The sequence below is a fragment of the Seriola dumerili genome, unplaced genomic scaffold, assembly GCF_002260705.1.
Source record: "Seriola dumerili isolate Sdu_G_001 unplaced genomic scaffold, Sdu_1.0 BDQW01000003.1, whole genome shotgun sequence".
Classification (NCBI taxonomy): Eukaryota; Metazoa; Chordata; class Actinopteri; order Carangiformes; family Carangidae; genus Seriola; species Seriola dumerili.
Genome location: NW_019174258.1, coordinates 5,417,702 through 5,443,630, shown reverse-complemented (window position 1 = coordinate 5,443,630; position 25,929 = coordinate 5,417,702). Strand labels below are relative to the sequence as shown.

At 39.6% G+C, this 25,929-nt stretch overlaps 1 protein-coding gene across 2 annotated transcripts; it reads right to left on the bottom strand.

Moving 5' to 3' along the window:
- Window positions 1–194: 194 nt before the first annotated feature.
- Window positions 195–22,057, bottom strand: LOC111219735 (phosphatidate phosphatase LPIN1-like). Of its 2 annotated transcripts, none has more exons than XM_022742500.1 (23): window positions 21,896–22,057; window positions 18,901–19,101; window positions 17,356–17,451; window positions 13,809–13,905; window positions 13,509–13,725; window positions 11,786–11,860; window positions 11,469–11,561; window positions 11,181–11,295; window positions 10,448–10,685; window positions 9,795–9,944; window positions 9,584–9,677; window positions 9,203–9,402; window positions 8,785–8,878; window positions 8,279–8,348; window positions 6,711–6,803; window positions 6,505–6,566; window positions 6,247–6,385; window positions 5,333–5,481; window positions 5,018–5,104; window positions 4,639–4,791; window positions 4,172–4,286; window positions 3,790–3,893; window positions 195–3,643 (listed from the first exon to the last, which is right to left on the bottom strand). In XM_022742500.1, the coding sequence occupies exons 2-23, from the start codon at window positions 19,090–19,092 to the stop codon at window positions 3,472–3,474; spliced, it is 2,805 nt and encodes a 934-aa protein (XP_022598221.1). In that variant the 5' UTR covers window positions 19,093–19,101; window positions 21,896–22,057; the 3' UTR covers window positions 195–3,471. The 2 variants fall into 2 exon arrangements, with proteins under 2 accessions (XP_022598221.1, XP_022598229.1); XM_022742508.1 differs by having other exon boundaries at window positions 11,181–11,292.
- Window positions 22,058–25,929: the final 3,872 nt, after the last annotated feature.

Genomic DNA, 25,929 nt, shown 5'->3' with positions numbered 1-25,929 from the left:
CCATTAACAGCTAACAATCTTCCAGTGGCAAGAGGTTGGTTGATTAGTTAAATAAAACCATAAATACAGTGATGGAGAAAGCATTATGAGGATACTACTCAATGTAATTTCTGTTCATCTTTATGTCTGAGGTGAAAGAGAAGAAAGAAAGAAACACACACACACACACACAAACAAATAAGTGTAACACTAAGTAGCAATCAAATTTGAGTTTATTGAAAACTGTCCATTGCACAGATTAATTCAAACTGCTTTTAACAATGGCTTGCACTGCACACTGCTTGGAAGCTTAGTTCCCAACATTTACATTACACAGGACAGCAAACTGGACCGACATTCATGTCAACAGAGACAGACTGGATAACTAGTCAAGACCTTTAATAGATCTTTCACAGAAAGAATTAGGTGATAACCATCAAAAAGATGATTTACTCTACTAAAAGTTTGGGAAGAACATTGCATTCATGAAGAAGAAAAATCATCTTCTCTTACTTTTGACTTCCATATTTCATAATTGAGATCTTATAAATGGGAGATCTTTATACTCTAATTACAAGAAATTGTCACATAATGGTGAGAAAAATATAGCAGAAGGATTTTATGATAAGTGACACCGACCTCACACAGATCAAATAGATCATCGCTTTTGGCCTGATTAATTACAACTTAACATTTTGGTGCATGATACTAATAAAACTACTAAATTATGTCAAAGCATTGACAGCTGTTATCTCATAAATGTGGGGAAATTATCTTATAATTATGCCATAGGGAAGCCAAATAATTTAATCTTTTTTTTAAGTGATATAGAGTGTACGTCCTTACAAAGATTAGGTGACAAGACAGTTGTCATTACATACATGTAAATATGCATCTTAGCATTACAACAACATGCATCTTTTCCCCTTACACAAATAGCACAGGATTCTTCAAAGGCATATGAACATCATTCACTTAAATTCCTGATTAGTTTTCCTTTTACGTAAAGTCAATCACAGCATCAGACATTTCTATCCTATGTATGAACAGTATAACAGACTTAGTCAAAATCAATCACAGGTCTTGTTAACAGTCTTCTGGTGTTTTGATTTCACCTTTTTTCAATATACGACATAAATATCAGAGTACAAATATTGTTTGCAAATTCCAACAAAAATTTGTTGAATTACTTTGAGATTAAATGTTTTTTTTAAGATGATTTAAAATCATAACATAAACAGAGGAGGTTTTACATGGGTTGATGATGCTCCTCTTGATGTTGGAAAAAGTGCAAGTAGTTTGCACTTTGTGTAACTAGCCAGCTCAATGCCAATGATAAACCAGAGGCAGCAAATGAAACAAAATGTCATAGGATTAACATCTGACATTACATCAGGAAAGAGACAACCGACCTATTGACTTTCCTAATATAGTCCATGTTGATCTATTGCTTTAGTGGTCAGATAGTGAATCTGCCACCTCTTAGTGCAACAGGTGACAGTTGGTTTAATAGAGAGATTTATTGTGTTGGAGACAATGTTGCAGCTCTCAAAAGCTTTTTTTTTTTTTTTTTAAAGTTCACTTCATATGGTCAAAAGAATTAACATTATTCATTATTTACAGTGGTTTCCCCCATTTTAAGTTATACATGTGGTAAAAATGAACAGACAGGCTTCCATCTCCCATAAATGCATTACAGTAAATGTTATTTGATCAGTGGATGAAAACATAAACATATGATAAATGAAAGAAATATATACAAACAACAAAAAATAGATGCATTTGTGAAGCGAAAACCTCACAGCATCTAAATATACTGCATTTAATTCTCCACTACAGGGCAGATTAGTGCTCTACATAAAAGTATACTGATCTGTGCAGTGACAACATCACTAAACTCAAAATACATGACCATATCCTGTATGAGCTTACACAGTGATTGCATTGATGAGCATTAGTCATTACAATAACACACAATGTGAGTGATTTATGTCCTACATTCTAGCATATCACTGGAGTTAATTTATTCGTGCTTATAAAAAGAGACATAAAGAACACAGACTGAAGTTAGTTGCATTGTCCTGCATTTAGCTTGAGTATAGTCACTGTACACCTGTTAGAAAATGTGCTCGAGCCACATGTTTCACAGTAGCATGGTCAAAACACCACAGTCATTTAGCTGGACCTGCAGAGAGGTTTGGACACAGAAGATGACTGGATACACTATCTGTGCAATTGTTGCGTGTTCCAGATGGTTTCACTGTAATGTAATGTGGTGTTTCGTGTGCAAAGTGTTGTGCTGTATCTGCTGTACTTGAGGCCAGGAAAAATGGCTACAGCCACATACCTGGATCAGATAAAACTTTAGCTAAGATTCGGAGTCTCGACTACATTTAATGGTTAAAAAAAGCGAGTATTCTTTCCTAAAAAGTATAAAAAATGAGTGATGCACCAAGAGGCTGATTTGAGATTTGGAAAGCTGAATTGTATAAGTAATTTTATATTTTATTATCTGCTGTGGACGCTGGTAGTGTATGTAATCTGGAAGGGTTGCTTTAGTAGCATTGTGTCAATTTACATGGACAAGCCCCCATGTTTTAGTGAACTTTACCCAACGCTTTGGGACTCATTTGAAGATAGGCATGTCTATGAGGACGTGTTTTGTATAAAATTCAGAAAACAGTGGGTATTAGGTGATATTAGGAGAAACAGATTTAATACCAGCCTATACTGGTGCATCCCCGACAGAAACTTTCACACACAGCGTGTGTTTTGTGTGGCAGCTTTTCTATTCACCAGTGAAAATACAGTGAGTGAGTGGTGTGGGATGAAGGAGAGAATGGTAACAGTTATACTTGTGTTCTGCAGTGTTGTGCATTGTCAGTGTAATGCCTTTACAAGTTTTACTGATGTTTGTGTGTGTTGTGAGTCAGTACCCTTGCAAATGTATGATATGTGACTTTTTGATCCTGCGTTGAGCCTCAGGCACAACCACCAGTTTTTTTTCATTAACTCTTTTTCTGACACAGCAGTCTTATGGTTTCCTGTGTTTTTGCTATTAGTGCAGCTTTCTGAGGTTTGTTCCTCCTTTTTCTTTTCATCTTAAACACAACCATAGATTCACTGTAATATGGCTTCCTACTTTGGGGTTTTATGGTGTGAGTTTTGGGGACTGCTTGTGTTCTCACTGTTGAATGATGGCACAATGATTTGTTAATGTGGAATATTGAAAACACCTTCATCTACTTTGAATCAGCAGTTGCAGTTACTTATCTTAAGTAACATCTTTGAGCCTTGAAGGAGCCACAGAGCTCAATTCGTTTATCATATACGTCTTCCCCACACAGTTCCTAGATAAGTCTTTGATTCTAAAACAATCAGCATCTTCACTCTTAATCTGGTCTGCCGGCTTCATGATGAATCACAAAACACTGACCACAGCGTTGTAGGATGGCGGACAGCAACCTCGCTTCTGGATTCAATGGGGTTTCCTCAGCTTGTCTCAAGGGGCTGTGGGTCGTCTTCTTCCTGGTTGGTATCATCAGGAAGTTGTTTGGTCCAGTAGTTGCACTGGCCAAAAGTGTCAGAGCAGGGGAAGTCTGCTTCCTCATCTTTAACTAGGACTGGGAAGACGTGGTCGACCATATCGCAGAGACGCCCATAGCTGAGAGGGAGACACACACACACACATTTACAGATTTGAAATGTATGTATACAACCAGAATTCAGACATTCAGACATCTGTGTACACATGTGTGCAGAGTCAGATTACATGGAGGAAAATCAAAAGAAACAGAGAATGTAGCTTACGAGGAGATATTGGTTTTGGCATGCTCCTGTATCAGCTCCCCCTTGGGATTGACAGTAAATATCCTATTCAGAGGAACGCCCACCTCCTTATATGAATACACATCCTGAAATCACACATACACAAATGATCAGCGTCACAACTAAAAGCAAACGTTATGAGGTCAAATTATGAACAACTAATGTTATTTCAAATAGTACACAGACATAATCTGTATTACCATCACATTATATATAATTCATATCAAGAGGCAAAAAGGGCTCTTAAGGGTCAATGCAGTCCTCAGTGCCTGTGCGTGTGTGCGTGTGTGTGTGTGTGCGCGTGTGTGTGTGCGTGCGCGTGTGCGTGTGCGTGTGTGTATGTATGTGTTTGTAGCAGACTTACTGTAGCTCTGTTGCCAAATGCAGCATAGAAAGGTTCAGTGTTTGGGTAGAAAAGGTGCTTGATGTCTGTAAGACACTCGATCTTAAACTTCTCTGGTTTCTTCTCAATCACCTCCCTGTATAACACAACATATAATATAAACATATTTTTATTTGTTTTTATTTGTTTCTTTAGATTTTGCACATTTTACTTTGTCCATTCAGTGGAGGTTTTGAAAGGCAACAGCTGAGAGATGCAAATTTTTATTTCAACCCCTAGTTGATCATGCGGTATGTAAAGTGAAATCATATATTCTACATGACAACAGCAGAATGCCCTGCCTTTTCTATCTCTGTGTAAGTGCATACATAATACAAAAAGAAGCTATTATTATAAGCTAAATATTTTGTTTTGTTTTTTGGCTTCAAGGTCACATGAAGTCTTATTACTCTCTGTGGGATTTGTCATACACATGGAGTGTGTCTGACCTGTGCAAGGCAGAAAACAGACTGCTGGGGCTGAGCAGCACTGGCCCCATTGGCAGCATGGTTCCCCTCTCATTGACCCAGTGCAGGTAACCTCGCGTCATGTCAGCCATGCCGATGGCCCTCGCCGAGCAGTACATGAATTTATATCCATTCCTGTGACACAGAGAGAGCTTGTGCTTAGCTGTGTACTGTGAGAATTATAACCAGTCGTGTTGAGGAAGATAGATATAAAACATATTTTCTATTTCACTTAAAGGAAAATAAACAATGAACTAAACAAACGAATGTGAGTGATATTTGCATTATAAAAGCTGATTTCATCAGATTTCCTTACAGCTGCACTCTGTACACTGTGTGCAGGCTGTAAGGCAGCACTCACAGGCTGACTCTGTGGTAGAGCCGTGCAATACCCTGGTGCGTCCAGTCTTTACCCAGTGTGGGGAGGATGTGACCCAAGGTGTCAGACCTGCAACGCCACACAAGAGAGGCAATATCACACAAACAGTGCAGATGTAGTGAAGAGCTCATTTAACAGATATGGATGACCATCCCATTTACAACATAGTTCATTTAACATACTGTATGTACTTAAGAGAAACCAAACCCCAAATTGGTGTAAAGTGCGACATCTACTGGTGAACAGCTGAAACTGAACTGGCCATCTGCAATAGGCGGCTAACTTGCTGTTTCTTACCTGGTGATGGTTCCATCTATATCGGAGATGACTATCTTGTCATCCCAGCTCCAAAGGTAGATTGTGCCATGGCAGCGACAGGTGCCCTGATACTGAGTGGTCACACTGAACACCACATCGTTAGGACCCTCCTTCAGCTGCAGGCTAGCCTGTAAACACACACAACACACAGTGCATACAGAGGCAAGCACAGACACACACACACGCGCACGCACGCACGCACGCACACACACACACGCACACACACACACACACACACACACACACACACACACACACACACACAGATTGAAACAAGGAAGGTTCAAAGGTTTTCTTGAAATTTCCATTCAGTGATACTCTTGTAACATACTCCACACAAGGAACAGATACAATTACACAACAACCTACGGGGTATTCCTCACACTCTACTGTAGTCCAGAATTTGTAACAAGATCTGCTGCAACAGACATTTTAAGAGGGGACACTAAAAAAATCATTGTCCTGGTTCTCTATTAAAATGTGAAAATAACTTCCTTCATTTAAAGGTACAGTAAAAGTAGCCACCTATCTTTCATTCCAACATTTGTTTTTGCAGTGATACAAATGTGACCTGTAAAGCCTCATGCTTCTATTCTTGTGGTCCATTTTTAAAAAAAATGTTGCAAGGTGCTCCGGATCGCACCTCTGCTTTTCCAATGCAGGGACTCATAGCCTGAGACTGGTCCAAGTAAAGAAAACAATCCATGTTTTTTTGTAAGCAGAGATATTATTATTTTGCTCACATTCTTGCTTTTTCATAGTGAACCATATGAGAGATATGTTATATGTCACTAAAGAGCTTTATAGCTGCCACAAACTAACTTGTTTGCTTTTCTTTATCTGCAGGAATTTCCCTCACTAAGGCCAATGAAACCAGCTGTAGGACAACATACCAGTTGCTCTGAGGTGAGCCGTAGAGTCTTCTTATAGCAGACGCTGCCAGAGCTCATAAGGAGCTCTGACTGGCAGGATCCTGACATCTGATTGGAGGATCTGTGGTCCTCATCACTCGAGGATGACTCATCTTTCATCCTGAAAAATCAAAGACGATCAATTTGGTATTTAAAAACTGATGAGAATGTGAGTGTTGAAATGTGGAGATGTAACGATTTAAAAATTAGAACAAGAAAAAAAAAGACTTCTGAAGTCACCTGTTCACTGAGGCCAAAGTGAGTGAGCTCTCTCCTTGGTCCCCCGCATCCGTCACTGAGTCCTGAAGTGCACAGAGGTAAAACGTCACAACTGAGTTAATCAACTGAAACTTATGCCCACTCTCACTCTCACTTTCTTTACTGTGTAGTACACTGTATATATTGAAGGCTAGGGACAATCTCACTAACAATGTGTGTATACTAACTGATTTGGAGTCACTGTTCCTGCTCCTCCACGAGAACCACCAGCGTCCTCCTTTCTTTGGCATCTTCTCCTTCATGATGTTCTCCACTGAGGCCTGGAGACAACCATGCACATACAACTCAAAACTAACAGAAGAAAAAACTCAAAATAAAGCAAAGCCGAAAACAGAGGTAAACCAACCAACAAATGAACGGAAAGCACAAAAAATTTGAAATCCAAAATGCAATGTACAACAGCACATCTCAAATCACACTGAAATCCAAATAAGTTGCCAAAAAATGCAGTTACAGGTGAAAACATGATGACATACAAACAAAGAGCAAAGGATCTAAAGTAAAACCTGAAAAGAAAAGACTTATCAAAATTTGAAGTGGGAAAAAAAATGCAACAAGACACACCACAAGGACAAAGTGAGTCAGACAGACAGGCTGACAATGGTGGGAAATGATGACAAAAAAAGACAGACAAAGACATGCTCTGACCAACACTCAAAGCAAAGCCAGAAAACATCATACAGGCTGGGACGGGCTGGAGCCAAACAGACCAGGGAGGCAGTATGAGAAGAGGCCAAAGGCAGAAAACACATAACTCAAACACCAACACTTAGCACAGATAAACATCGGGTGGATGGTGGGAGAAAGAAAATATTTAAATAAAAGGGAAAAATAAGAAGGGGGGATAAGAACATGACATCATTAAAGTGTTAGGAGAGCAGTTCCATTTAAAGCAATATTTCACTGTGGTACAAGACAGGAAGCTTTGATGTGAGCCTCCCCAAGTGTGTTCATCAAGAGCCAATTTTAACCAAAGGCATATCAGACTAGGTATCCACCAGTAACAGTGCTGTCAGCTTTGTTTGCTGAGTTTGCTGTAAAAAATCAAATATATATTCTGTACAATAACTGAAATTGTTGAATGTTGAGTATGAGAGCCAGAAACAAAAGTGAACACACTTTATTTGGTAGCCTTTGGTTGAATTTTCATGAGGCAATGAGAGGATGCTGACAATGAAAACACTGAACCAAAGTGAAACATTAGGTTAAGGAGCATTAATTGCAAAATGCTCTGGATTGCACAGGGGTGTGATGCAGCGGGTTGCACAACACTAAGGGACACCAAACACCATCTGACAAATAACATAGTAACACCAATATGATCAAATTAAAATAATTTAACAAGATAATATTGTAATTTTGAATTTTTGACCCACTACGCTGTATAACCTGAGACATGTGTAGTAGTAGATGATTCATTAAAAAACAGGAGCTCATAAAAAAGACACTGTTTCAGACCAAAAACAAAATAAAACAAAAAAACTCTTATATTATATTTTAAACTACCCAACAGAATATAAAGTACTACAATATGAAAATGTTGTTTGCACAGTAATGCATCAGTAATAGTAATCCAGTAATATAAGATATAATAATACAAAATTGAGAGGATCCATTCTGTTGCATAATGAGTATTTACTTTTTATACATTAATGGCTACTTTGATTTAAGATCTGAAAACTTCCTCCACCGCTGATGATAATAGAAGACATATGTATCACTGCGGTGGTCTTACCTGCGGCAGAGGTTTCTGATAGACCTGCATGGCCAACATGACGGGAGCTGCTGTGCTCCAGTTGTAGTACCTGCATCAGATGACAGAGAGCACTATAAGCAATTCTTTATACCTCAGAGTTGTATCTGCAAAAAAAACGCTGACAAAATTTGATTCTACAGCAAAGTAATTATGTCTGTGCTGATGAAGCTATTGAAAGAAATGGTTTGAATTTGAATTTGCTTTCTTGTCAAGAGTTTGATGAGAAAATCAATAACAGTCTCATGTCTATATGTTCAGTAATTTCCTTTGAAGGGTATTAAATTATGAAATTGTTGCCTGACATGTAAATATGCCCATTCACTTGGACAAGGTCTACTAAAATTAAAAAGCAGACAAAACAAAATAAGACTGTTTATTAATATGTGCAGACTTTTAAAACAACAATTACAAGATGGCTGTCATAGTTTCTGCACTCAGCTGAAATGTGTAACACAGACCAGGACATTGAATATTGTAGTACATACTTGTTTCCTATCTTGACCACCAGGTTAGGGTCATCGATAATAGAAGGGTTTTCAGAGAACTGCTGGTAGGAAATTGCCCTCTCCTGGAACTGCTCTGTGTCGTGAAACACACACACACACACACACACACACACACACACACACACACACACAAAAGTTTAGCAGCATTATAACTTAATATTTTTCCTTCTATCTCTGGTCCTCTGGTTCAAAATATTATATTGTTCTTTTAAAAAATGCATATCACTTTACAGATGTAACATGATGCGAAATAGACGATGGCTAGTTTCATTTTCTTTTATGCAGCGGATGAGCTAAATATGCCTTATATTCTTTGCGGTGTAAGTCTTGAACACGCTGTTACATGTCGGTGTTCAGTGTCATCTGACAATGTCCCCTTCCTCATTCCTGAACCTACCCCTTGTGATTTCCCTGTTGTCAGTTAGTCCTCCACACAAAGAGATGGCGACATGAGGCAGGTCCCCTAGTTGGTCGGACAAACTGTCCACGCCACTGTCCATCCCACTGCTGCCCACTGACTGCGGGGACTGATTAGCGCTCCGCACTCCCATCATCATCATCTCTGAGTCTCCTTTCATTGAGCTGCTGCCTCCGTCACTGAGGAGAGAGAGAGAGAGAAACAGTCAACTCTACTGAGCACCATGATGACCACCAGAGGGTGGATTACACCACATGAGAGCAATATATACAGGTAGCGTGTATATAAATATATTTTTTTTGGGGGGGAGCATGTTTTGTACTCATCATGTGCTGTGCATATATATATTTGTAACAGTACCTTTTAGGGAAGTAGAGAGCAGCAACTTCAGGCTCCAGCTCTGTAATGTCATCCAGGTATATACCATCAGCACCTAGGTGTTGGCTTCTCTTTTCTAAAAGGGACAATATCGCTCTTTGTCAGTGGCGGGAAAAAAAATGATATTGAGACATACAGATGCTTTCCATTCAAGAAAATCCTTTGTATTGTTTACAGATAAGAGTCCCAATACCTTTCTTCTTGGATGGTGAATCAGTTCTTCTGATGGGACTTCCTCTATTACCGCCTTCGTCCAGATGATCAGGGAGAATCCTGGGAGACACTGAGCAGGCTGTGAGACCCTCCATCTCTGCACAGGATGGAACACTTTCCACCTCTGTCCCTAAGGATAAGAGAAATAGCAGAGAATCAACTGATGCATGGAAGGAAACTCACAGGTCACCAAGTTTTTCCTATTACATGAGGTTAACTTTAGGATGTCCAGGTAGGATGCTGCAATTCTCAAATGACTCTGTCCTGTAGATTTATGGTTTATCCATGGAAAAGTTAACATGTGACACCTGAATCATTTAAAAGTCACATGTGCAAAACATGAATTTCAGAGAATTACCACTGGAGGTCACTAAAGACTCTCAAAGAGACGTTACAGATCCCTGAGCTGTTTGCAACCTGCAGACATCTTCAGCTGTGGCTCTAAAGACATTATCTTTAAATGACTCCTGTCTTTTGCTATTTTTCCAGAGATCTAGTTTAACAGTGGTACTGATGATAGAACCAGCACTGATAAATTTACACAATGAACACTGCTTGACAATTGGCAATGTCTTTGCAGATATAAAGAATGCTTTGCACATTAAAAGGCAAAATTGTCCTACATATTAATACCTTGCTCTCTTTCAGCCATGTCCCCAGTCTTAGCAGTTACTCTATCTCTGGCTCCATTTTGGCTTCCTTCAGTGTGCTTGTCCCCAGCATGAGTGGTGCTCTCCCCCGGCTGCGGGGTATAGAGATTGAGGGAAGGGGGTCCGGTGTCATTGATGGCTCTGAAGTGAGTGCTGGCTGACACCGGGATAGACACTGCTGTAGCAGGGTCCTGCTTCATGTGGGAAGTCAGGAAGGATGGCTGTATGAGAGAGACAGAGACAAAGATCTAAATTTTTCGCACAATATTTGTTTTTGTTTTTTTGTACTCAAGTTATGTTTCTCTCTGGCCTTCCCCTCTTCACTTATCTCATTTATTTCTACATCCATCTGTATCTTACCACGTAAAGTCTATCTCTTTCCTCACACTTGGCTTCCTTCACTCCCTCTTGCAAAAACTATTTTTTTATTTTATTGCCTTGAAGACATTATTTCTTCATATTTAGATAGTGTTTAATGAAAAATAAAAAATATAATATTTTCTTATGTGATAACGAATGAAAAATCAATGAAAAATAGTCTGACGTTTTGGGAAATACGCCTACTGGCTTTCTTTGGGTGAGAAGATAGATATAACCATGTTTTTATGTAAAATAAGTAGCTGGAATCTTCAGCCAATTAGCTTAGCTTAGCATAAAATAAATTAAATAAGTAAGGAAGTAGTGAGATGTTTTCTGCAATGTGTGTGTGTGGATACCTGGGCAGCCTGTGGCAGCTCCCCCCAGGTCCATAACATTTCAGGATTGTCTTTAACCTGACTGGTTAGCTCTGAGTCGCTCTTTGGTGTTGATGACCGTGAATCATCAAGGCTGCTGGGAGAGAGATGGACACTTGATGTAGATCAGTTTGACAGATAAAGTAACAGTAATCATGCATGCTATACTTCAAAATACTCCTGAAAACTTTTCCTGAAAACTGTGCTTTTCCCTCATGAGTGCATTAATTCATTGCCAGCATTCAGAGAGCATAAAACTGAAGGTGATACCTAACAAGGGCAGAGTAGTGAGAGGTCTGCTGAGGACAAGAGATGGACAGACCACAGGGTGGAGGGATGGAGAGAGTGTCCTTAATCACATTACTACAAGAAGATAAAAAAGACACAGCGAGACAGGAAAAAACAGAGAAAAGAGGACACAGAGTGGGAAAGAGAGAGACAGCGAATCATGATTATCATCTGCTTATTGTGAGGACAGAAAATGTATTAAAATGCATTGTACAATATGAACAGAATAAATAAGAAAGAGTACGAAAGAGAAAGTGTGTGTCTGTATTGTGTGTGTGCGTTCTGTGTCTGAAGAATACCTCTTTGAACGTGTCCAATCAGTGCTGGGGTGTGTGTGGGTGATGGCTGAAGACCCCTGATCACCGTACATCGGTCTGATCACAAACATACATATGCAGGGAGATGTCAGTCATATGCACACACACACACACACAATATTCACACATTGTGCACACACCATACCTTATAACTACACAGTGCAAAACATGGTTTGTTTACACTCATAGAATCAACATTAACAACCTGTTTATACCTCTGCAGCCTGTTTGACTGTGACCACGAGTCAAAAACCAGCGTTTTCTCATCAAGTACAGTATGAAGCATAACAAGAAGCAGACACATATTTTTGCACGTCTTTAAGGGTCTCAGGAATTTTCCCGTCCCGCCATGTGGCAAACCTCCTAAAAAAGCTTGGAGCCCCTGCAGTAAGGACGGCACTGCGAGCCATTATTTCAAAGAGACAGAGTACACTGTGGGAACAGGACAAATCCCTGGAGCGTGTCCAACATGCAGAGCTGGTTTTCACTGGGCTTCACACAGATAAACACAAGCATGCACATACATGCAGACTCACGCATGAAATCTCCGCTCATACAAGTTGTTTTTTTAAGCACGTGATTTGATACACTGAAATGATTTTACTGAAGTGAGGCAGAGGCAACATAAAATTAAAGTAACATTGGTTTAAAGGCCCTAACAACCTATTTTCTCAATCAGCTTCTAACTTTGAATAATTGTTTCTGTCATTAACACACAATTTTCTGCCAAATGATGGTTTCTGTTTTTTTTCCCCTGATCCCTTGTCACTGGTTTGATTGTTGCTTTTTAGTCATGAATAATTAATGATATTGAGAAATACTTAAGATTAGTTTTCTAGGGCTGTGACACAGATGGTTTGCTGACGCTTTGATTGTTATACAATCATTCTCTGAACTCGGCGAGTCTAACCCTTACTTCTTAAATAGAATTAAAGCACAAATCCCTACAAGAATAAGAGATACTGGCATTTGGTTATAAATGTAAGCACTGAACCTGAGGGTGGGGCTAGATGATTTTCAGGGGATCACTAAAGTCATTTCAACTCATCCTCCTGGTACTTGAATGTTTGTACAAATCGTCATGGCAATCCATTCAGAAGTTGTTTAGATTTTTCAGTCTGGATTACACTGGTCGACACTGCCATCCATAGAGCTGCATAGCTGGCACAGCTAAAAATGGACATTTTCCAATGTGAGCATTAACAGAATGTCCTCAGTCTACAGGACTTATTTGTATTCCTGTCTACTGATTCGGTGGTGCAAATGCACAAGCCCTTCTTTTAGAAACAACCACTTACACACTCATTTATGCGTGAAAACATATGCACGCAGTCTCTCCACTTAACACAATTAGAGAGTTATTGGCACTCGTGCATCAGCCTCACAAACAACATTGTGACTGCTGACGAAGGTTGTTTACCACAGCAATGGAACAGACTCACTATCATTTAATAACTTTTCAGCCTCCCTCTCTCTGACACACACACACACACACACACACACACACACACACACACACACACACACACACTAACACTAACACAATGACCTGCAGAAAAAGGCACCTCAAACTCCTCTAACAGAGAGAGGAAAGCCCATAATCTTTTGGCTCAGAAACACTGGAAATATTAAGGGATTTCTGCATTTGCCATGACTGAAAGCCTCAAACACACAATCACACATTTTCTCATGCACACACACACACCTGCTGTCGTCACCCTCTCTCTCCTCATCCGAGCTCAAGTCAATAGTAAACATGTCCTCATCCTCCGAGAACTCTTCCCCGCACTCCTCTCTCCTCCCTCCTCCGCCTCCCTCTGGCCGTGCCTTCCTCCTCCTCTTCCTCCTCTTCTTGGTCATCGCTCCATCATTTTGCTGAGGTCCCAGGTTCTGGACAGGAAGTGAGCTGCACGGGGTGGTATCTATGTGATGTGAGACAGTAGCATGAAAAAAAAAACACAAATACAATACAAATTCATTTTTTAATTTTTTTATTAGGGCCTACCATGGTGACGAGAACTGCCCCTCCCCAGCTGGGATTCCATTAACTCCTCCCCTGTTGACATGATGGGTGATGTCGCCAGGTAGGATGGAACTACTTCCTGTCAACAGAAGAACATGAAATTATCATATAAGGTCAGTATGAACAGAAATCTTGATTATCTTCTTACTCAATTAACAAGATTTGATGTAAAATACCTGCAGTAATGAGATATTTAAGTCTTGACCACAATGGTGGTGAGATCAACCAACAGACAGTTATTGCCATGTCAAGAGCCATGCTGCTAAAAAATATCATATGCATATTATTACAGAGTAGAAACGTCGATTGATGAAACAGAAACACTTTTTTTCCCATGTGGATCTAAATAATCTGGTGGGAATTTGGGTTTGAGCTCAGATTAGCAAAATCACACAGATTTGCTCATCAGTCTCACTACAGTGATTATACCAGGAAGAGAAAGACAGACACACAGCGAGATAAGTAAGATAAGAGATGATCTGAACGGTGCAGACTGACACATGCTTTGCAGTGCACGTGTCTTAACACTGTCAAACAGCCCAATTCATTTGATGGGAGAGGAAAAGGGACAGTGCTCAGAATGTGCACGACGCCAGGTCACAACTCATCCGCTCTCAGCTCCAAAACCACTTTTAAATCATTCAAATGTTTTTCTGCACCTCAGACTACTACCACAACCCTTTCTCTCAAAGCCACAAATGTTATTTCTGTGCATAGGATTTTCTGCACACTGAATCAAAGTAATACATGTGACATATGTGGATTCTGTTTTCAGATGGACTGTTTTCACCCACGCTGCAGACCCACTTACAAAAACTAGACAACATGATGTCAAACCTGAGACTGATAGTTACTGAGGGAAAACATTTCACAAAACATTTTAAATCCCTGGCATCTGTCACAGGGATTTGTGAATTGAAAGTTGGTTATATATTAATGAAATAAACAGGAAACAATTGCACTCATTTTCATGTTTCCACCATGTGTTTTTATTTTTAACCACAAGTATTCAGAAAGTGTTGATGTTGTAGCCTGTAGATTCATTCCTGCTGGAACATTTGGTTACTGTTTCACGTGCAGAATCTATTTGCCGACACACAAGCTCCAACAAATCCTTACGTTTAACCTTACACCCTGAGGAACAGAGGACAGAAGAAGACTGGGCTTGATGCCAATCAGTTCCTTAAAAATGTTGTTGATCTTTTTACATTCAGATGGGTGAGGTGATAACGTAGACCATTACTGGAACAAAACACTTATGGAGGATAGATAACGTGTGTTTCATCTTGTCGTAGCTTTGGATCCTGTTTGTCCTGCTCCTCTCTCACTATATCTGTATGTCTGTCTGACGTCTGTCTTCCGGTCTGTGCGGACTGTACACAGATCAGTGGTAGCCAGTGTCTGAGAGCAGGCTGCGTGCAAATGACTGTGGAGAAGGTGAATTTGGCAGAGCTATAAATAGCCTCCTGGTGGTTTTCCACTCTGTGCAAGGGCAGTTATGTCAAGGAGAGGATGTGACACAAGACCAAAACAGTATAACAGACATGGTCGAACAGAATTTAATAACTGTCAGTCTTTCTTTGAATTTTCTGAGGCATAAAAATTAAAAGTCTTTGTTTTCCTGCAATATTGTTACAGGACCCACTCTGAAGAGAAACTATGGCACCTACTGACTGCTGGAGAGGGGCTCCTAATCTTTGGCAGAGACAGTAAGTCAAATTGAGCCAATGTAATCCCTCTGATGAGAAAAAACACACATACACACACACACTTCCCATGAATCCTTGCTTATCACCTTTCACAATCATTTGTTTCAACTAAAGGAAATGTTCCCACGCCAGATTATTTTCTGCTGTTTGTGCTGCACATACTGTACCTCCAAATACGTATGCTTTCGGTTGGTTTATTTCCAGGAAACTAAAGTCATGCTGGTCAACAGGATGCCACAAGGGGACGGAGGATCTTGTTCCTTGTTGTCCTCAGCTTATATTTCAGATGCTTAAGTCTTCATCTGCTTTTATACAAACAGAGTCTCTCAGCGGATTGTTATGTGATTTTGCTTTCCATTCAAAATAGACATGTCATTTGAACATATGTCATTTGAGTGGTAAGGTCATCCATCTTTCTGCCAAGATCCCCATATGATCACATAATTTTATCTGCGTTACATGTGCACATCTTTGTTTGTTTCTTCCTTTCTTTCTCCTCTTGGTGTCTCTCCCCTCCATATGTTCCTTATACTTACTGTACTTGTTATTGTTTGCTTGGCTCACTGCACTGCCTTGCTTGAAGTTGAATGGAGTGGTTTAGCACTTGCACTGCAGGTTTTCAATGGGTGAGGCTTATTTGTCCGGTTTACTAAGGGCCTTTTCACACTGACAATTTCAAGGTGGCTTTCAAAAGAACACAGGGTTGTGCAGTTGCTTCTGGTTCTGTATTTTCCACAGTGCACTTTGATGCCGTCTGACACTGCATCACATTGGCCAATTGAATACAAGAAAGCACATATACTAAGTAGAATACATTGTAGCGAGCACCTTGCAGTATCTTGATGAAGTAAAATATCTGTGCTGCAATGAAAATCTTTCCAAGGTTGTAAAATCCATTCTCAAAGCAGTATCAACAGCTGGTTCATATTTCACCTTCTGCCTTCACACTGTAATAAACACACTCATACCAAAGTAGGACATTGTGATGTAGTGCCAGGGGTTGCTTTCCAGGCACCTTTGTATATAAAAAACTACAAAACTTTAAATAGTACAAAATATTCCTTACCAGTTTAAATCCACATTATTTATGCGAATTTTCAGTTTCCAGTTTCCAAAGTTCACCCTGAAGTGGATAAAAGAACTTTTACGCTGCACCCTCTGCCTGAAACCCACTGCAACACACATACTAAAACATAAAATGACAAAATTTGGTCTACCCTAAATGTTATCACAGCTGAAAAAACTGGGTGCTCTCTCTTCTGTCTGCTGATGTTTTATTTATGTTATTCTTACAGTTTTAGAAAGTGCATGATTATGTAAGAAATTATATTTGGCATATTTTGTGTCTGTCTTATTTTGTATTGCCTATAACTCTACTATCTGCGCCAGGACAAACTTGAAAAAGATATATTTAATCACATTAAAGCTTTCCAGGTTAAATAATTGCTAAATAAAATTACAAAATGCTTTGAAAAATGTTTTGCAGTTCCAGCAGCTGTCCGGCAGAACTTGGTCTCTTGCTGTATTCAGGCTACAGGGAAGGACGGGCACATTTCTGCCTCCTCTGGACTTGTCTGGGCATGAAAACTAGCAATCAAGCAATTAAAATAACAATAGCATGTGTTTTCTGGATTAATCAGTAAGTAGTGAAACCAGTTAGAACCTCCATAAAGCAAGAGGGCAAGAATTTAATGAGTCCAAATCAAGCACTGCCTGTATTTTAGCTCAGGCTTTGCGACCTTCACGTCAGTAAGTTATGTTCCATCCTATATTTGTGCGTGCTTACAGAGTCTGAAAAATGACTGTGAATCATTACTCACCAGCGTGTTCTCTGTCTCTCTGACGAAGAAGGCCTCTCCATTCTCTCCCAGCTTCATGTGCAAACTGACTGGCTCTCCATTGATCTCTATGTCCACCTGCAGAATAACAGAATAAAGAGAACTTTAACATGTTTTAAACCTCATTAGCATGCAACAAACTCAACCACATTTTGTGTTGACATACTCAGTAACTTTTGATTTTGTAAATCAATATCCATCTCATCTAACAGAGAGCAAGTACCATAAGATTCTTCCAGCTCTGTTCATCACACCTCCTCTCTTTACCTCTCAAATGCATACCTTTAGAATGCAATACTATCAATCCTTTTTAATGTACTGTAATGCAGTACTGTTTAATTTCAGAGTAACATTTATGCTATAATGTTCCTGCATTGCACATTAAACTTCATCATAATTTTGCTCCGTGCTTTGTTGGCCCTTCGTTCTTCTCCCTATACATGCATGATTGTACAGCCACTCACAGCTCAAACACCATAGTGAAATTCACTGATAAGACAGTGGTTGTGGGGCTGATCAAGACCAACAACAAGGCAGCCTTTTGGAGAGCGGTGGAGGGGCTGGCATTGGGCAACAGTCTGGTCCTGAATGTCTCCAAAACAAGGGAGATGTTGGTGGACTTTCGAATGAGAAAGGTAGACAATACAGCACGTACCACTGGAGATACATGGGACTAAGATGGAGAGTGTGTGTATTCATAAGTATCTGGGCATGTAAATATCAGAGGACCTGACTTGGTCAATGGACACAACTAAGCAGGTAAGGAAGGGTAGCAGCGCCTGTACCATCTTAGCTGGCTGAGAAAATTCAAAATCTCAGTGCTGCAAAAAACTTTCTACACTGCCACGAATGAGTCGGTGCTCTCTGCTTATATCACAGCCTCGTTCAGCAACTGCTTCTCCCAGGATAAGAAGGCATTGCACATGGTGATAAAGTGTGCTGAGCGTATCACAGGGACTACTCTGCCCTCCCTCGAGGACATCTACTGTACATCCTAATCATGGTCTGTTCCGGTGGTGACCCTCCAGCAGACGTAACCACTCCCTCAAAGCAAGAACTGAGAGGCTGAGAAGGAGCTTTTCCCCCCAAGCCATACGGGATATAAACTCTGAACTACTGTCAGCTTTTGCTACATGCTTGTTTGGATGCACATCCTGGCAACAGAAGGTCTACTTTTGCTGCTTTTATATCCGTATTTGCACAATCTTGTACTTACATTATTTGTATACTTTTAATACCTTTTATATTCTACTTTTTGATTCAGATTTTTTGTGTGTATTTATTAAAATGTAATTATTTATTTCCTTTTTTTCAGCACAGTTGGTGGTCAGGGCAGTTGAATTTTCACTGTAGATTTAACCAGTAAAAGACCTGAATACTTTCTCCCCCACTGATTAAAACTCTCAAATTACCTGTACACACAAACACACTGTACATACAGATGAAAAGCAAGAAAAAGAGTCTAATTGTGAGGGAAGGTGTGAGGGAGGGAAGGTGTGAGGGAGGGAGGAAGCACTCTAATCTCACCACTTTCTCGCGGGACCGCAGAACACCCATCTTGCCGAAGCGGACGTGGAAGGGGGAGCACTGCAGGGAGCCATCAGGCTGCCGGACCACAATGACATCTATACATCCAGACAGCGTTGCAGGGTTGAGTCCTCTGTACAGCTCCTTGACCTGCACAAACACCTGGCCCGCCAACTGACCCACATAGTTCATGGTCTGTAACTGGAGACAGAGAGGGAGAAAGAGGAGAAAGATGACAGTTCTTCTACTTATTCTCTTCTTCTGTCCATTAAATAAGGTTTTATTTACATTTCAGACCCTTAATATAATGGAGAGCACACTCAGTGGCAGGACAATGGACCTCTGATGGACTATAGTCCTGCCACATTAAAATACATTATTGATCCACTGAGTTCAGTTACTGCCCACACATTCAAGCCACTCTTGCGATCTCGGATGTTAGGCAGGTTGCTGACACAAAGAGAGTCTTCACATTCTTCTTTCTATTCTTGTGGTGTTGCTGAGTGTGGGTTATATTTGTGGGTGTGATTTCTGTGTGGATGCATGGATATGAAAACATTCTGCTTTTCCTTTTTTCTTTCTCTGTGTGTTGAAATCAAAAATCATAATGGAAACACAAAAGTGCCTTTTATTCTGTGCAATGCCAATACATTCCATCAGGGACGAGATTAATCATGTGGTGCAGTGACAGTCTCTCTGAACCTCAGCCTGTAATGCTCTCTGTTTAGAATGCCAAACACGGCCCTGGAGGGAGACACACACAGGGAAACGCATTCACTGGGCTGCGAGATGGGAGGCTGTTGATTCAGGGAGGAGATTTTAAAAAAAGAGAAGAGAAAAGAAAAGAAAAGAACAGAGAAAAGAGAAAGAAAACGCATACAGTATCCAAGAGAAGTGAATAGTATTGTTTAAACTTTGTTGGTATTTTATGCTTTTAAACAAATACAGAAAGAAAGAAAGAAAGAAAGAAAGAAAGAAAGTGGGGAGAAGAAGACGAAGCTAAGAGGATATCACTGTCTTGTCTGTACAACAAAGTGACCCTTGAAATCTGCACATGCCACCTGCTTATGCTGACTCAGATACTGGCATCTTCTATCTCCTCTTCTTTCTGCCCCTTACACAAACACACACACATACACACATACACACAGACACACAGACACACACACACACACACACACACACACACACACACACACACACACACACACACACACACACACATCATTACAACGTGCCTCCGGGACAGATGGTCTAATATTTTGGCAGACCATGTAAGAACACTCTAATGATGAGGATGATTTGTTAACACGCATCAGTTACTGTGAATCACAGACTGGGGCTGTTCTGCTCTAATGACCCAGCATTATACTGTATGTACACACAAGAGCTGCATGATAAGATAGTCATCACAGGCTTGTCCTGACCAGCCTGCTATAACAACACAGCAGAACACTGTCACTAAACCAATGATTACACTCTGTCCAGACTTAGCCTCCTAGTACCTCTACTTAAATCACATCAGATTACAATGAGGTTTATTTATACAAAAATATCACATGTACATAATTCATATAAACAGACTCTCTCAAACAGGTCACTACAAATTAAAACAAACATATTTTTCAACCTAAGCAATATCTAGCCACACAGATAGTTTTGATTTTCATGGGGGACTATTTCTTCAGGAGTGAGTAGTTCCAATTACACTGTTCATAGTGAGGATTACCCAGTGCAACTAGGACATTTGTTTCTGGAATGACACGTTGAAAGCATAAAAAACAAAAATCTATTTACCTCTATTATTTGGGGTGGATTTTTTTTGTCATTTGAGTCACCTGATCCTTTAATCTCTTGCTGTGACTTATAGTTCAAGAACTGGTAGTGAGATTGCTTGACAATGTTTACATAATAATTTGACCCCTTTCTCTCCCTCTCCCTCCCTTATCTATTTATTTTCTATGTCTTGGACAAACAAATACAGTATGTACAGTATATGCACATGCATATTCTTGGGCATGCCACTGAACTGAAATCACAGTCAACGTAGGCCACGTGCAGACAGATGGGGCCATTCATACACACACACACACACACACACCAACTAACATACTCTTCCAGGACTTTGGAGAACAGCCAATCACAGTGCTCCTCCATTATGTAATAGCCAATCACGAGACAACTCATAGGGTCACTCAGTGGACTTGCTGTATTGTTTCAGTAAAGAAACAACAAAACATTAAAGGAACCTTGTCTAAATAGCTGCTATTATTTCTGAGGCAAGTGAATAACAACATTGAGTCAGAGCTACATTCACAGTGTGTGTCTTACAATCCCCACAGAGGCTTCTGTGTTAAAAGTTAGTCCGTGTAAAACTTCAGCTTCCCTCTCACTACAGTAAGGACAGTGACACCACCAGGAGAGGCAGACAGGGGAAACAGAGAGGCTGAAGGATTTGCAGACAGATGATGATGTGTAAGAGATTATACAATTAAATCAATTTGACTGGAGCAGCAGTCTGACATTCCAGTGTTACTGACTGTTACACCTAAATGACATCTATTCATTGCTTTTTGATAGCGTTTATAATTTCATATACATGTTTACTTATACATAACCTTCTCCTTCCTCTTCTGCACTAAAAAAAAACACAACACAAATAGACGAAAATACAATTGATTTTTGGACATGACACCAGCTATGAAGAAACCGAAGAAAATAAAAGAACCTAAAGAAAAACGCTGCACCAACATGAGGCTCATAAACTGGTCGTAGTATCATGTGTGGCCTGTGAGGCGACATGTAAACATCTGCACACGGGGTGAGGTTCTGCAGTGTGCACGGGAGCTCTGCCTTCATTCAAACAGCAGCAACACAAACACCACCGCGACACAGAGGCTCGGGTTAATATTGAGCAAATAGGTTTTAAGAATTCTTAAATCCTTCGATATGTCCTGACAGCAGATTATATGGTCGCGATTCTGTCTTCACTTACATTATTTATTCACGTCGATTCTCGCTCAGGGAATTTTCCGCCATTCAAAATTTTCCACCAAACGTCCGGTGCAGTTTTAGTCCCGTTAAGTGTCAGTCCTCAAATCACATGTTGTCGCTTACAGACAGCCTCGCTAAGCTTTTACTGGCATATGATATTGGATTGTCCGCTCGAGGCTGCTTCGCTATTTAAACCGCGGTTAAAATATTCCTCCCTCTGCCACCGGACTGCAAACACAGACAGACCCCATTGGCTGAGCCGGCGGTGACGACACACAATGTTGCCTGAAAATTTCCCTCTTAAAATCATCTACAATATGATTATATCATGTCGGTATTTATAACTCATATATCTTTCCTATAGGCTATATTTAACTTATGTCGCTCTCAAATTAGTATTTATCATTGGTTAATAAATCATTTATTTATAGGCTACTTTTTAATTTAATTACATTTTTTAAATAAAAAAAACAAACAGTTATAAGCCCTAATGAAGACCTAATTTTGGATTGCTATAGAGACTAGAATTTATCCTCTTCCATGACACTTGCTGTGTCTTTTCAGCATTAATTTAACAGACAGGTCCCTCTAATCCACTGTTTGACCTCTAACCTTGTGGGAAAGGGCTGCAGGACTTCTAGGCCAAAATTAAGGTATTAACAATGTATTAACATTTACAACTGTACACTTGGACTACTGTAAGAACCCTTTATTAATGATATATTAACATGTATAATTATAGATGACTTACTGACTTTTGCTGATTATTAGAAAGTGAAAATGACCTGACATATTAATGACTAAAATTAGTTACAATGTAAAACTCTTTATAAAGGATGCCGTATTAAAAAGTGGCACCCAATTTATTTTACTTTTCTTTCTCTGATGCTGAATGTCTATTGAGTAGGAGAGTGAATGTGTTGCATTCCTGTTTTCTTAAATTGGAGTGGAAAATATGCTGTAATTGTTGTTGTCAATATTAATTGTAAGTGAAAGGATTTCTTTTTTTGTCACTGTGCACTGTGCCCTCAGGCAAAGTCAAACAGGGTCAAACAGGGTCACTGAACACAGCTCATTAAAGCTGCACATTATTATCTATAACATCTAACAATAAGTGCTTAGTTTTCATACAATAAGTTAAAGGCAGGGACAGTATCTGAGGCCGCATGAGGTTAAATGAGAATCTTCAGTGGGAAAGTTTACCACTGTCATGTTTATGTTGGTTAAAGAATTATGTTCCCCTTAATGTTAATGCTTTAAAATTCCATTCTGTATCAGTTCCCATTTTAACCATAAAAACAATAGTAAACAACATGTGAAAACATAGTTACCCAGACCACACACTATGAACTACATTCTGCAGAGTTGGCTAAATCTTACAATCATACACACATACAAAATTTCTACTTGTGTATGACTGAAAGAAGAGCACCAGCAAACAGGATCTTGTTTGTATTCTGAAGAAATACAAGTCCATGTGGAGCAGAGATAAGAATAGCAGTGACATTCAGGCGGCATCTGTATTTGTGCAATGTACTGACTGTGTTTCAGTTCTCAAAATGTAATATGGTAAATATGAGGCAGCAGCCAGTTGGCATGGCTTAGCATAAGTACTGGAAAGAGGAGGTAACAGCTCTGTCTGAAGATATAAATCTGTCTCATTTTGTTAATAAAAATCATAGTGTAAAAAGGAGGTTGTCAAGCAATAAGCTAGGCTAATTAACTGCTTCAGTTTCATAATGAAGAGATTGATTTGAATGGTATCAGTCCTTCCATTTAAATCTCAGCTAGAAAACTCAAACTGTCAAACTATTCCTTTAAGCAAAAACATAATTAAAATAACATACATGCTATTTGACATATATTGACAGCTATACGGGTAAAATTGTAATGCATGTATGTAGCCTATGGTACAAGTTAGAGAAAGAGAGAAGCCTGAAGAGAAGGTTTAGTCTTTGCTAACAGACAAATAAGATGATGCATGTAGCATCATCTTTCTCCTTCACTGTCCTGCTGTACATCACCTGTGTTTTTATTGCTTATCAAAGTACAATATGTGTAACATGTAAAGTGCTCCTGGCATGGCATGGCATGTATGTGCCCTTTGGAGAAATAGAAGGAGAAGGCAAACCTGACAGATACTGTCACGTTAATCAAAGAGGGACAATAAAAATATATGTTTATGAGAGAAAGTGACAGACACAGGGACAGAAGTTGACTAAACAGAGTGCAGTGGTGTCTGATGGTAACTTCAGATCAATCAGATAAACCAGAACTCATATAAATCAGCTGTCAGTTCATGGCACGTTTAGACCTGTTCAAATAAATATGCAAATATGCATTGACATTTAATAGCTATGACGCTTCAAGAAAAAAAAACAAACAAACAAAACTCCTCAAAGTACCTGAAAATACTCTGTGCGGGGAGAGCCTACTTTGTTCAAATGCATAACATATTTCTTTTCTACTAAGATGTTATAAAGTCCAAATCCAAATGAGATTTCTAACCATAAATGTTTGATTTCATGATAAACTGCTGTTTATTGTGTCTTCATCATGGGATTTGTATCTTTAATGCATGGCTGCAAACCAAATTTCCTTCGGGATAACAAAAAAGTTACATAGTATAAACACTACTTAAACGCCTATGATTTAATTTCACTACACATGGACTGTGTTTTTCTTAATAGTTAGTAGTTTAACACTAATTTGTTCCTGACCTCTGTAATCTGATTATAGTAAGGTTATATAAGGTGCTATTCCCTGACTTGGGTCTCAGGGTGTTTTGTTGTTCTTCAGTGATTCTAAGAACCAGTCACCAAGTTACACACACATCCAACTCCTCCTGTTTGTTATTCTAGACCTCTTTTAGACAGTGGTAAAACAATACACACACACACACACACACACACACACACACACACACACACACACACACACACACACCCACACACACACACACACACACACACACACCATAACTTTCTCAACATGTGCACAGTGAAAGAATAGTAGATGGAACATCTCTCGAGGAATGAGGGCCTGGAGAGAATCTGTTTTATATGTGTGTGTGTGTGTGTGTGTGTGTGTGTGTGTGTGTGTGTGTGTGTGTGTGTGTGTGTGTGTGTGTGTGTGGTGTGCATGAAACTCCAGTCCCAACATGTGATACAGTTCCTGACTCTCTGAATCAATTTGTGCTGTCTGTCAATACACAAATACTTGTCCTGTGTAACTGCACTGAACACACACACACACACACACACACACACACACACACACACACACGCACACACTATCAACACCAGGCAGCCGGAGCGGGAACAAGGAAACACGTGTTGGGGTTTTTCTAAGAACTGAGTCATTCATCAGGGAGCAACAAGTAGCCAGCCAGAGGGGGAGAGGGAGGGGAGAGGTGGGACACTCAAAGAGAGAGAGAGGAGAATATGGGGACAGAAGAGTAGGCTTGAGAGAGAATTTGCAGAATGTTAATGTTTGTGTGAATTTGGATGCATGGCAGAGAAAACAAGTTGTAGAGGTCAGGAGAAGAACTGGTTTACTTCAGGGTGCAGGGTGGATTCAATGTGACTTATGGTGAATAAAGGAACATTTTCAGTAAAGACTGAGAGACAAGCAAGTTTATTAACTCAGAAAATAGACTTAAAAGGAATTAGCCAAACTATACCCTCTATTTTATTATATTCATCTTCCTTCTCTCAATTTGTCCTCTAACTATTTCCATATTAATTTCTATCCTTCATTAAGTCTTATCTACAATTTAAAGATAGACTTTATTTTTCTATATAATATCAAATTATTCATTTTAGACTAATTAAAGTAATTAATAAGTAATTAAAAGACATACTGTACATGCAGTGTACTGCAATAAACAGCTTCCTGGGCTGAACCTAATTGAATATTTATTGCGTCACATTGACTGCATGTCTATGAATGAAACAGAAGCATATTTAAGTGTTAAGACAATGAAATTGTAAACACTGACACAGACTGTACTTGATTTCATTTATTACAACAGAT

Excerpts from the sequence above, each read along its gene's own strand:
- LOC111219735 (XM_022742500.1), bottom strand. The coding sequence starts at position 19,092 with ATGAACTATGTGGGTCAGTTGGCGGGCCAGGTGTTTGTGCAGGTCAAG. Across the intron at positions 8,349-8,784 it reads GTGGTCAAGATAGGAAACAA|GTACTACAACTGGAGCACAG; the intron begins GTATGTACTACA and ends CATCTGATGCAG. Across the intron at positions 5,482-6,246 it reads GGCTCACCTCAGAGCAACTG|GCTAGCCTGCAGCTGAAGGA; the intron begins GTATGTTGTCCT and ends GTGTGTTTACAG.